This window comes from Pygocentrus nattereri, chromosome 17 (assembly GCF_015220715.1).
Source record: "Pygocentrus nattereri isolate fPygNat1 chromosome 17, fPygNat1.pri, whole genome shotgun sequence".
NCBI lineage: Eukaryota > Metazoa > Chordata > Actinopteri > Characiformes > Serrasalmidae > Pygocentrus > Pygocentrus nattereri.
The window spans coordinates 34,895,529-34,908,172 of NC_051227.1; the positions used below are offsets into that span (position 1 = coordinate 34,895,529).

Genomic DNA, 12,644 nt, shown 5'->3' on the forward strand with positions numbered 1-12,644 from the left:
ATAAGTAGTGTGGCAGGAGGGCCAGCAGACAGTAAAGTTTGAAGCTGCTGTTTGACTGGCAGGAACAGAGCTGTGAAAATTAAATGGGAGGCTAAGCAAAGAGCAGAATGAAGAGGGAAGGAGTTGGGAAGAATAGGGCAGGAAAGAAGGAGTGGCTGGGATAAAAACGAGAGTCACATTCCTGCATCGGCTGAGAAAATGTGGCAGTGTTTGTAGACACCCATACCTCCAAAGCACACAGAAAGGTTGAAAAGGCAGGTGCCGGTAGGTTGGATGACCAAGGGGTGGTAGAAAGAGTGATTAAAGTGAGTAAAGTCAATGGGACAAGGCCATGGGGTTCTGGCAGTGGGGAACTTGGGATAACAGGAATGGAATGGTGTTGGAGGAGGAGCTGCAGGCATAATCTTTTAGACCACACTTTGAGGTTTTTAATCTTCCCCCAAATATCATTTATTCTCCATTTATTCTACAATTCCTCAGCTGCATTTCTGTTTGAAACATTAAATGATGTTTACTGAACAAGTGTTTAATTTCACTGGGCAATTTCCGTCATACTAATGGAAGCCTACAGCTTTTCACATCTTGTTAGCACCATTAGCCTTCTGCAAAGGTATAGAAGTGTTTTACACAAAAACTGGACTTGCCAGTTATACTAGGGAAAACAAATAATCATGTACGTTAGACTTTTCGTCAAACCATTGCTTTAACTTTTAATATCACAGTAGTCTGTGGTTGATTCAAAACAATATCAAAAGCTCAGCTGTTTGCGGTTCTCTGGGAGCAGAAATCAGCGACAGGCTTAGGCTCAAGTGACTGTTTAAAAATCAAATCTACACAATCTTCTCCTCGTTCCAAAAATAGTTGATTAGCCTGGTACGTGTTTGAGTCTAAGCGTGTGTGGCGTCCAATACATACAGAGCTAACATAACTAACAAGTAATATATACACCAGTTTAGACTGTGCAAACTGCCTAAATCATCAGACACTCACCTCAAACTACGTCAAGCTGTTGAAAAACTCATGAGTTGCTCTTGTGATCTCATGTTGTCTATAAAAATGGTCAGTTGGTCAGCTAATAACAGTCTGTACTTTTTTCCATTTGTCAGAAAGCTCATAAGCTATCTAACATTTTACAATTTAACGGGGACTGAGGCAAGTGACTGATGATTTAGGTATACAGCTTCCACAATGCCGACTGGTGGTTACCTACATTACCAGTCATAAGTTTAAGATTATGAAAAACACATTCGTACATATTACTCTAATGTTTTTCCTTGTTCAAGAATTTAATTTGTGTTGTGAGGAAGGAGGGTGGGGTCTAAATTGCCCTACTTGGTATAATGTCAACATTTCTGCCTGAAGTAATTCTATATGATCTATTGCACAGTTGTGATATTGCAATTATCATTCTAAAATGTGGAAAATAGTAAACACAAGGTTTGTTTTATGGGAAAATAGTGTATATTAGTTGCAGAGCAAAACAAAAGAAGCAAACTTTAGACACTAAACATCTCAAGTACATGTGGGATCATTATACAATCGTGTAAGTTTGATGTTGCGCTGACCTAACACTTTAAACACAGTTAAAGGTGGTGGGAGGTGGCAGTTAATACAGAGAGCAGTGGGCCAATCACACTTCATTCTGAGAGCTAATTGCTCTACACTTGCAGTAGCTTGTAACACCAATGTCACGGACACGCTGCCTGCTTTTTCAGCTATACTAGCTTGAAGGCAGACCTTGAATACTGAACGGCCACATACACACACTCCCCCTCTCACCCACACACACTCAACACACACTTTAACAAAATAACCTGGAAGCATCCGTGGTGTACAGACTATGAAAACACACATCACCAACAAAAACTTTCATCCATGTTTCAATAGCCTGTGGATCAGACCACTTCCTGTAGACCTGTGATCTGCCTCTGCCCTAACAGCCTGAAAGCACTGACATTCAGCCTTGGAATCACGCAGCAATGAAGTCTCACAGAACAAGATACACATCTGTGAACAACTTGTTAAACTTTTGCTGCTGCACTGTGGTTAAATCCCTTACGATCAAGCCTATGCATGTGTAAACCAGCTTTAAGTTCCTCTAGTCTGTGCTCTTTTAATGTCCAGAGTATAATTGATAACACTGGAAAAAACAAACGTCTTCCCTTGTAAGAGGTAATGTTTATTTTTACATATTCTACATACTTAACTGGAGTTTTTAGGCCATGGACATTTAAGCCATGCTAACTTACATTACATCGATGGGCTAGTGACAGGCTTGCTGATTGTTGGCCGTAAGACAAAGTTGACATGCATAGGTTTAGAAATTTCACACTTAGCTTGTTAACACCCTAATAAGTCAACATTCTCACCCACATTTAGCTCATAATTTCTCAAAACTGTCTCCAGACGTGCTCATTATAAGATCACATCTGTCCCCGTGAGACTAACCCTGATGTGGCTGTGTTTCTGACTCTTGCAGAGATATAAACCTCAATTTCAGCATCTGCATTATCATATCCAACGTAAGCGGCCCTGAAGGCTGCTGATTGCTTATTACTGCTAATTCTAACAATATGAATGAACTGAATGTCTAATTGGAAGCCCATGAAATATAATTGGAAGCTTTTAAAAATAGAGTGCCTTGACAGAAAAAAAAAAGGGACTTCTGTGTTTTTCAGTATCGCTTGGTATGCTGAGTAATTCTAGTTGCTCTAAAGAAAGAAGCCCTAAACCTTATCAAAAGGGTAAATGAAAAGCTCCTAATCACAATTAACTCAATTAGTTCAGATGTAGCAGGCAGATGGTTTCGAGATGGAGCGGCAGGAGCCCAGAGTCCTATATTTCCCACTCACATATGCTCAAACATATGGTAACAACAGCATATGGTGTCTATACCCAACACTTTTAATATGTTTTACTTGATAACACGTAATCAGTCCCTTCCATGCATATATACACCCCCCACAAAGAAGTCACATGTCTAGGGGTTCTACTGAGACATTCTTAAGTTTTATTTAGCAAAAAAGTGTGTTTTCTTTGAAACAATCACAGTGTTTTCTTGAAAACAATCCAATCTGACACAGGTTGGTTATGAAAGACACAAGAAGACAGGAGTTATACATTGATTATATGTCAGATATTGAGTTTAAAATTTGCTCTTTGAAAAGTTAAGAGGCGATAGCCACCCTCTGGGGAATACCTGTAGAGCTGGTACAGGCCAGTGGAGACCAATGGACCTGTGTGAGGTATACTCTTTGGTGTTTGTGCTGTAAGGTGGAGGGCTGGGTGGGGCTGGACAGGGGGAAAGGCTCAGGAGGGGAGGCGCGTGGGTGGGGAGAAGGACACAAAGCAGAGGCAGGTAAAATAGCCCTCTCTCACCTCTGTTCCTGGAGTCTGACGCAGCATCCATACAAACTCCAGCACCGCCATGAAGATAGCTACTAATAGACCACACACCAGCACCACAAAGATCCCTCCGATGTTCTCCATGCCAAGGCCTACACAACAGACACAAACAAACGCACAAAGTTATCCACTCAGAGCACGGCAAACAAGATGCCGGTGGTGTAACAGTTAGCAGGACGACTTTAAGACCTTTGGCTCTATGGTCCTCCTCTTTTGGACATTTGCCGCCGTCCCACCATTTCCTCTTGAGGATTTCCAGCCGGTTCTCCTCTTGCAGTTTAAGGATGGCCAAGTCAAACTCATCCCGGTACACCGAGCCTGTGCAAATACAAGGAATCAGAAAGAAAGCAATGCTAATCACAAAGTACACCTTGATTAGCTCACACCCAGTTCATTCTGAAACAATAGTTCAAGTTCAAGTTCAAGTTTCTGTTAATGCAGTGGTTTCCAATACCAGACAGTGTTGTGGGCAATGTAATAAATAAATAAATGACCCTTATTAGTCCCACAATGGGGAAATTTCACCTCCACATTTAACCCATCCGTGAAGTGAAACACCACATACACTCCAGTGAGCACACACACACACTAGGGGGCAGTGAGCACACTTGCCCGGAGCGGTGGGCAGCCCAATCCACAGCGCCCAGAGAGCAGTTGGGGGTTAGGTGTCTTGCTCAAGGACACCTCAGTCATGTGCTGTCGGCTCTGGGGATCGAACCGGCGACCTTCCGGTCACAAGGCTGGTTCCCTAACCTCCAGCCCACGACTGTGATTACTTTTTCCTACAGCAAAGCAGGCCATCTAGTAGCATCTGTAACACTTGTACTAATAGACAAAGATCTTCTGCAGTGCAAAGAGAAATACAGAAGCACACAGAGGAGCACATTCGAAACATTTAACTCAAAAATAAATCGGCCTTGGAAGATGATTATTTGAGAACTGACAAAATGTACTTGTACACCAATTTAATGCAAACAAAATCATGCTTATTAATCAAATTCGTTTAGTCATTTGATTTTAAAGAAGTTTTCATCTCTAATAAAGTGGAAGATTTTAGTAACAGAAGAGCTAGTGCTAAAGCTAACACTGGAGCCAGTCAGAGCAACGTTAGGGGCTTAGGAGAACTCACTGTATTTTACACGATGTCTTTCAGCAAAGTTTAACGAAACCTTACAAAGAATGGCAGATTGATGAGGGCATTAATATTAATACTTGCAAATCATGTTTTAATCACAGATGTGAGAAATGAACAGTCGTGTTTTTTTCTGTAATGTTATTTATCCTTTGATATCATATTAAAGTGATTTGTAGCAAATAATGTAACCCAGATAAAGTTTAGTTTACCTTTGAACCGGCGCAAGCCTGTCTGTTAAATGGAGCTCTGAGCATGGTCTACTGCAAAAATGAGTCCAATTATTTCATCTTCAGGAATGACATTTAACAGCACTCCCCTCTAGATGATTGGGATAGCAGGTGGAAGGTATTAATTATGAAATTAATTAATTAAGAGACCCTTATTAGTCCCACAATGGGGAAATTTCACCTCCACATTTAACCCATCCGTGAAGTGAAACAGCACATGCACTCTAGTGAGCACACACACACTAGGGGGCAGTGAGCACACTTGCCCGGAGTGGTGGGCAGCCCAGTCCGCAGCACCCGGGGAGCAGTTGGGGGTTAGGTGTCTTGCTCTAGGACACCTCAGTCATGTGCTGTCGGCTCTGGGGATCGAACCGACGACCTTCCGGTCACAAGGCTGGTTCACTAACCTCCAGCCCATGACTGCCCTGTTATATGCTACATTTTTTGCCTAATAAATTTGACTAATTTACTGCCACTGCTGTTCTCATTGCATGTTTATTTTCAGGAGTTATGTCAGCTTTCCTTGCTTGATTGCAGAAGCAATGTTCATAGATTGCCTCAGAGGCAAGTCAATCATAACTTTGCAAACTGTCAATCGTACTGAGCAACAGTAAATAATGTGATGCTTTTTAAACAGATTATTCATGCCATCATTGTATATAATTTCCACTCAGATGTGCTGCTGATTGCATAACTGGCTGCGAATGTAACAACAGAGGTGATACGACTGGATGCAAGTGCGAGTTACTTTCATTTACGTCTGATCTGACAGAGCCTAAGAGCTAATTAACTTCGTTTAGTACAGCAGATATGTCCAAAAAACACAAAGGAAAACATGCAGGAGTAAAACATAGAATTAAACACAAAGAATGACAAATAAAACCTACAATGAGATGAATAAAAACAAGAAGTACAGACAATAGCAACAAATAACCACATTAGCAACAAGGGAACTGAGCAAACACAGGGTATAAATACACTGGGACCAAACATAAAACGCCTGGGAATAATTAGAGGGTTGAGCAACAGGCCACACACAGGTAAGACAGATAACAAGGAGGCAGGACTGGGAGGAGACAGAAACCAAAATGACAACAATAATACAACGGCTAGGGACCCCACATGACGCAGGAAACAAATTAGACTGGGGCAGAAACAGAAAAGGGCAGACATCAACAAGAGAAACCATTACAGCGAATATGACCAGTGCAACGTGGGCAAAAGGACAGCCATAAACGTCTTATGCAATCTGTGGAAGCATCTAATTATGCGAACCTGAAACAAGGATAAAGATCCCCATGATGAAGAACAAAGACCTCTCCTCACCAACCTCTCTTACACAGGCTGCTGAGAAACAGGCAGCTCTTTTTGGACCTATTTGACTGGCTAGTTCCTACAATTTTACGTAGCATCCGAAACTCATTATGTTAATCAGCATATCAGGCCGTCTTGCTCCAAGAATGGACTAGTGACACACTTTTTAGCTGATCTTTATTGTGACTGGCTATTTCCCTCCAAATAAAGCAGTGAGAGGACTCCTGAGTTTTCCTTGTACTTTTCAGTTTCTAAAGACATGTGAGATTTAGAGAGTATAATAGAAGTAAAACAACGAGCAATGAGATTTCCTTTTCCCGGAAGTGTTTTCCCGACTCAGGAAAATCCTCTTAATAAGCTAAAGAGTTGAGTCAGTTTGTATGTGACTGCAAACTCCTCTCTACCGTCCCTTGACTTCACAAAGCTGCAGCTAACATGAGGTGACCAGCTAAGATCTCGAAAAACCTAGGGACCCTCACCCAGAGGCATGCCAATGCCGTAGCCCTTGGTGTCCAGCAGGCCCCCTATCTGTGTGAGATTGCAGTTGCGCTGCCGGTAGTATTCGTTCATGGTGCTCTCCAGCAGGTAGGCGTAGTTGGAGTTCAGCACCCTGGCAATGCCCTCCTCAGTGCTCTTCACAAACACACTGGGCTGCTTGGAGTGCATGAAGTTCCACATGCGCTGGTACGTCTGGTAACGGGAGTTCTGACCAGAGAAAACAGAACAAGTTAGCATCTCTTCACGCCTAGTTACATACACGAGAAATTCTGGTGTTTCTGCGGCCTCCCCTTCACTGAAGCTTGTACAATCAAGGCAGCGTGACTGATGTAACTAATCAAAAACTTGATGATATGCTGACAGTTTGGAGTGGGCTTGATGGAGCAGGGCTGCTGTGAATCTGTCAAACAGGCAGAGCTCCACTAGGAAGCAGGTAAAGCCACACAGACTTAAAACACACAAAAAAATCACAGTGAGAGGCTGAGGAGCTCTCTGAAGAGGGCAAAGATATTGAATGGCAATGACATTAAGCCAGAGAACAAATAAAGCCTGGGCAGGTAAGAGCAGTGGTGACATATCTGATAAGGCTGCTGACATGGCATTGATTCTGCGGGGGCTGCTGTAGTGTTCATGCCTTTGCCCTTGGAAAAATGACTTACCTGGAAGAAAGTCATGGTGGAGCCTCCGTGCATGGTGCCATACTCAATGGCCGTCTGGTCTGCCAGGTCGTCCACGGACTCGATGGGCACCTCCATCCTCTGCACAGTGAGGAAGGCAGCCAGGTTGGCCGTGTAGGAAGAGATGATGATGAGGGTGAAGGCCCACCTGGACATCGACAAAGAGATAACTGAATGGAAACAACTGTAGATCAGACCAAGCCATATATCCCGCAAACAACTCTGGAATCTAGTTTCCCAGACCCAGATTACACCTAATTAGGCATGTGCACAGACATATTAGAGGCCCCTGTCCTTTTGTCCTCAGACAGTCAAAGTGCCCTCTGGGTCATGTGTAGAATAGCTGTGTTTTACATGGCCATTCTTCAGGACATATTTCAGTGAGGCTTAGCTCAGCTTCGCCTCAGGAACAGAGCTTGATAGTCGACTTGAGTTCGATGAGCTTCACTGCTCATGTGCCCACTCTGGTGCAGTAACAGCCTCCTAGGGAGATTTCCCCTGAGTAACTTCGACCTGTCACAATGCTGCAAATTCCAGAGCTGGAAAAAGCACTAATCTCTTCAAGAAAGCATCACACTGGGATATGAGGGTATTCTAAACAACAACCAAACACAATGCGAGTGTAAGGGGTTAAAAATGTGCTACACCAAGTTTGTTATAGTAAATAAACACTGATTTGCAAAATTTCTGCATAATTAAACGGTTTAATGAAGTCATTCAGAGTGGTTTGATCTAAAATGCTTCTACAGACACTCAGCAAGTCAGAATTTATTTACAGTGGTGGTGATAGGAACCAGATGTCTGAAGAGTTTAATGCCTCTAGAAGCTCCCCCACAGAAAGTTATTGCGTGAAATGGTTATGTATGCACAGCCTGAGGTCTGAGACATTGTTTTATGGTAGTTTGTGATAAAATTTGACCTAAAATGTACTTCAATTTAATCTAGTGCTGGGGGGCTACATGGTGGGTGTTCTATGACAAAACCTCTCCAAAGAAAACATTTTTTCCAATTTATGCCTATTTTACCATCATCATTACATACATTACATATAAAACCTCAGAAGACATGTGTAATTTCACTGATGATTCTGAATAGTAACTAAAATGGCTTTGTGTGTGTTGTAGACATGGCAACCCCTAGTTCCTATCACCACCACTGTAAAGGAATGTGAGCCAGCAACTTTCTCTAAAAATGAAGCATTTTACATTGAACCACTCTGAATGACTTTGTTGAAATTTCAACCACTGAATTATACAGGCCTTTTTCAAAAATCGGTGGAGTTCCCCTTTAAATAGAGCTTAAACAGAGTTAGACCTCACTGGTTCATAGTAAATAAATGGCATAGTGGGTAACAGCACAGATCTGTATGCTGGAGATTAGATTTCAAATCTTGGTTTTAACAGGGTCGGGAGTCCTAAGCAGGATTTTTGAGAGCCCCCCATCAAGCTAATGTACTTTAAAACGAAGGGGAAAATAATAGCAATGACCTCCACAAGCTGTCTGTGTTGTATACATTAATAACCGGGGAATTTGTGTATTGCTGGTGAGTGGCCGCTCATTTGGGGCTCATTTTAAATCATGGATCAGTGCAGTATTTCATGCTCACCCAGCTAACTTTGATCTCATTTGGATCTAACGCTGGTGGTGACAGCATTGCTGCTTTACCTTTATAAATGCTTTACTTTCTACATATTTATATAGTAGGATTTCTTTTTCCTTCGTTGATGGCTCCTCCTCATGTTTCATGTGATTGGCTATCATAAATCATTATGTTGCCACAAGGATTTATAAAAACATGAGTATTCATGTCTGGACGAACTGAGAAAGCTTTAATTATTAAAATTAAGAATGAGCTACTCAGCAGTGTTTGTTAAGCTTAGTAAAGACTAAAACCTGCTTGGTTAGACAAAGCCCAGTTCGGTCACTCGGTAACAGTAACACCACAAAAACAAAATATACTGTAGTGACCCACTACAGGCTGGCACTGGCCTCTAGATGCATATGTAGTGCATCCCCTCCAAAACAGGGGCTTCTTGGTGTTAATGTCATTGATTGTTAGTTGAAGGTGTGTGTTTATTGTGTTATTCTGTGACAGGGGATGTGGCTTGTTAGTGTTGGGAGTTGGTCAGGGTGAAACCTGTGGCTGGGGGTGACCTCCCCCATGGGTAAAGAGCTGTGTACATGCCTTTCTGCACAGGTGTTTAATAAACAGCTCTTCTCGTGGTGGAATCATCCCCCATGTGTCTTCTCCATTTCTGTTCTGCTTTTTGGCTCCAAATGCATATGTTCTTTGAGACGTGATTAACTAGTTACCTTTCCCCTTCACTCAAGCCTCTTAGTCACATACTGTAATTGTACAGTAATAACCTAGAAGCTAAGGGGGGCCCTTGTGGTTGCAGGGCCCAAAACAGCTGCTTATGTCAGCTGAGTCGGCCCTGCTAATGCTAGTGTTCCTGGCTGATTTGGGAAAAAACTCTTAGCACTGTGATACGTTTCCTCTGACTCCGTCTCCTTTGACAAGTACGTTTGCAATATTCTGAAAAAGTAATTCATATATCTACGATTTCCGAATTACGTTTAATTCATGTTCAGGTTGCCCTTTGTTACCTTGGACCCCTGCAACAAAATATCTGTGCATGGGCCTGATTCTAATCATAGACTAAACGGGACTTTCTCCTGATGGCATTAAATCGGCAATGCAGTTTAGTCCAAAACTAGGCTTGATCCATGTATGCAAAACCGACCCTTTATGCCATTGTGAGATTGGAATCTAAATGAGATCTATACCCTTGACTGCTGCACACTCGCGGAGGACTTTGAGCATCTTATTATTCTCTGCTGACCTTGGCGTGGAGTGGTTTGAACGATCCATATAATCGGCAGCACAATAACATGTCAGGAAAACAGACAGGCCGAGTGAAAGTGCAGCATTACAGCTCACATCCACCATGTGTATTACTTACAGACCACTGGCAACTGGCGTTTGAGCAGAGAAAGAAGCTGCGTTTAGAGAAAGAGAGATGGTAAGAGAGTGATTGTGTGCGTGTACTCTCACCATACTCCACTGACGCAGCGTGTGGAGAGAGCTCTGGGGGCAATGGTGGAGCCTTGCTGCATGAACCCCCCAACAGGGAACCAGAAGCTGTTCCCCAAAGAGTACTGATTAATAAGCAGACTACAGCGTCCCTTCAGGCAGGGGTGTGGATTGTACCACTCGTAGGGGGTGAGCCTGTGGAAGGAGAGGAAAAAAAAGAAAGACAAGAGGAAAGGCAAACACAGGCTGGTCAGGAACAACTTTAACAGTTGACAAAGCATGAAGTCACCTGCAGTCCCTGGTGGCTGTGTAACCTGTTTTTCAGTCCCAGAGGAGGAGTGTGGAGTGCATGGGGCCGCCTGTGACTGATGGCACTATAATGACACTCTGAGAATGTGCTGCAGAGTGTAGAACAGAGTCTCCCTCAGCAGCATGACAGCCTAGCATTACTGTGCTCCGTGTCCGGTATTTGCATGACAAGGAAAGCATCACAAGGTTCACATTTGAAGAGCAAATATTTCCACATCTCTATGTGTATGTATAGACACAGTGTTCCAAATAGAAGCAATGAGCCCTAGGTCAGCATGTACAGCCATGAATTTGTTCAGCTGGGTAGAAAAAAACAAAGTATTTTCACTATAAATGTACTGTTAAGTTTATTGGTCGATATCCGTTTTTTATGTTAAATGCATGTAAAAAAAATACATGAAGCATACACATACTGCATTTAACACTGCTGTTGTTAATTTAAAAATTAGAAATAGATTTTAAATTCAGAAAAACAAATGATCACCTTTATTTAACAGGCATTCACATTTATTTTAATGCTGGGTACTGTTATTACATTGTATTTTATGGTAAAATACTGTATGTCAGAATAAGTAGTTGAACTAGTGAAACTGTTTACTTACAGCAAAAGGCAGTATTTCTGAGAAATAAATGAATGACTTATTGTTTTATAGATTTGGCACCGCGTTAAAGTGTAGTAAAACTGCACCGGTTCCTCTGTGTGTCAGCAGGTGTCAGCATGGAGCTGGATAGTTACCTGGCTACCAGAAAGAGCACACAACTAACTGCCAGATACGCCAGCAACATGAAGAGCCAAACCCCTGGAGAGAATGGGTCCAGGAAGGAGAAATACCCTGGTCTTCTTCCCTAGAAATAGACAAAAGTAGTGTTGGAACACTCAAGGAAGGTTCCCAAGGCAGGTGACCTTTTTTGTATTGTTTTACTTCAACTGCCAAGACATCCAGGGGATAATGGGCTTTTTTTTAATTGCACTTGCTTACATGGCTAAAAGAAAACACTTAGCTATCTGCCGCCTATTATTTTGTGAGCATGGGAAGGCCAATTACTGTAGAAATAGAACAGGAAAACAGCCTCTGCACAATAGTCAAAACTAATTAGCCTGGCCTTTCTGCAGTTAGATGTACAACTGGTGGCTGGCAATAACTTAACAGTCTCTTACCGGTGAGGCAGCTGCTGTGAAACCACAGAGCTGGATCTATCTACATCACAGACAGCTTGGAAAGATTGAGCTTTAAAGGGCCTATATCATGGAAAAACTGAATTTTCCTCACCTAGTTTAAAGGCAGAGTTTGATATAGTATGCAAACACTGCTAAAGTCTCAAAACACACCAATCATTCCCCAGTGAATATCTGGAAATTAAGCTGCAAAAGTAGTCCATTGTGAATTCACTTGTTTGGTGATGTCATTAAAAGCCAATGCATTTTCATACATCTGCCTATTCAGCCTATAGCAGTTCAGTTCCAACCATTTACTAAGTTATAAGAGTGTAGGACCTCGTTCCCACACCTTACTAAGGCATGGGTAACGTGTGGGAACGAGATCCTAATGCATGACCACGCCTTACTCAGTCGTGGACATGCATTAGGATCTCGTTCCCACGCCTTACTCAGTCGTGGCCACGATTTAATGATCTTGTTCCCATGCCTAATTTTTATTTATGCAGCACCAGCGTAGCTCTGTACTATATACATTGCAGATACCTAGGAGAAGTGGAGCTTTAGAGGTCCCACACCATGAGTGAATATTCTTCATCTATTTTAAATAAACTAAAAGTTTGATATAATCTGTAAACCCTGTCTGAAGTTTTTAAACATACTGCATTTACATACATCAGCCTACACCAGTTCAGCTCTGCCCATTCATGCTGAAGTCATAAGACGTTTTTCAGCCTAGACTACTTTTTGAATGAGGCACAGTACAGGGCAGCCAGTTAATGAAGCAGCCATTTACATCTCTCAGTTTTAACAGCACAGAAACAAAAACAGCCTGTTTAACTCTTAGAGATAAAGAGAGGTTGGAAAATGGTCATTCAAAAAATGATTT

At 42.2% G+C, this 12,644-nt stretch overlaps 1 protein-coding gene across 2 annotated transcripts in view; it reads right to left on the reverse strand.

Moving 5' to 3' along the window:
- Positions 1-12,644, reverse strand: part of grik4 (glutamate receptor, ionotropic, kainate 4) — a 598,764-nt gene that overhangs the window by 5,110 nt on the left and 581,010 nt on the right. For both annotated transcript variants that reach the window (XM_037546764.1, XM_037546765.1), the window contains 6 exons: positions 11,336-11,445; positions 10,312-10,485; positions 7,239-7,404; positions 6,561-6,786; positions 3,595-3,723; positions 3,379-3,497 (listed from right to left, as the gene is read on the reverse strand). In XM_037546764.1, the coding sequence (XP_037402661.1) occupies positions 3,379-3,497; positions 3,595-3,723; positions 6,561-6,786; positions 7,239-7,404; positions 10,312-10,485; positions 11,336-11,445 (924 nt within the window). The remainder of the gene's footprint in view (positions 1-3,378; positions 3,498-3,594; positions 3,724-6,560; positions 6,787-7,238; positions 7,405-10,311; positions 10,486-11,335; positions 11,446-12,644) is intronic.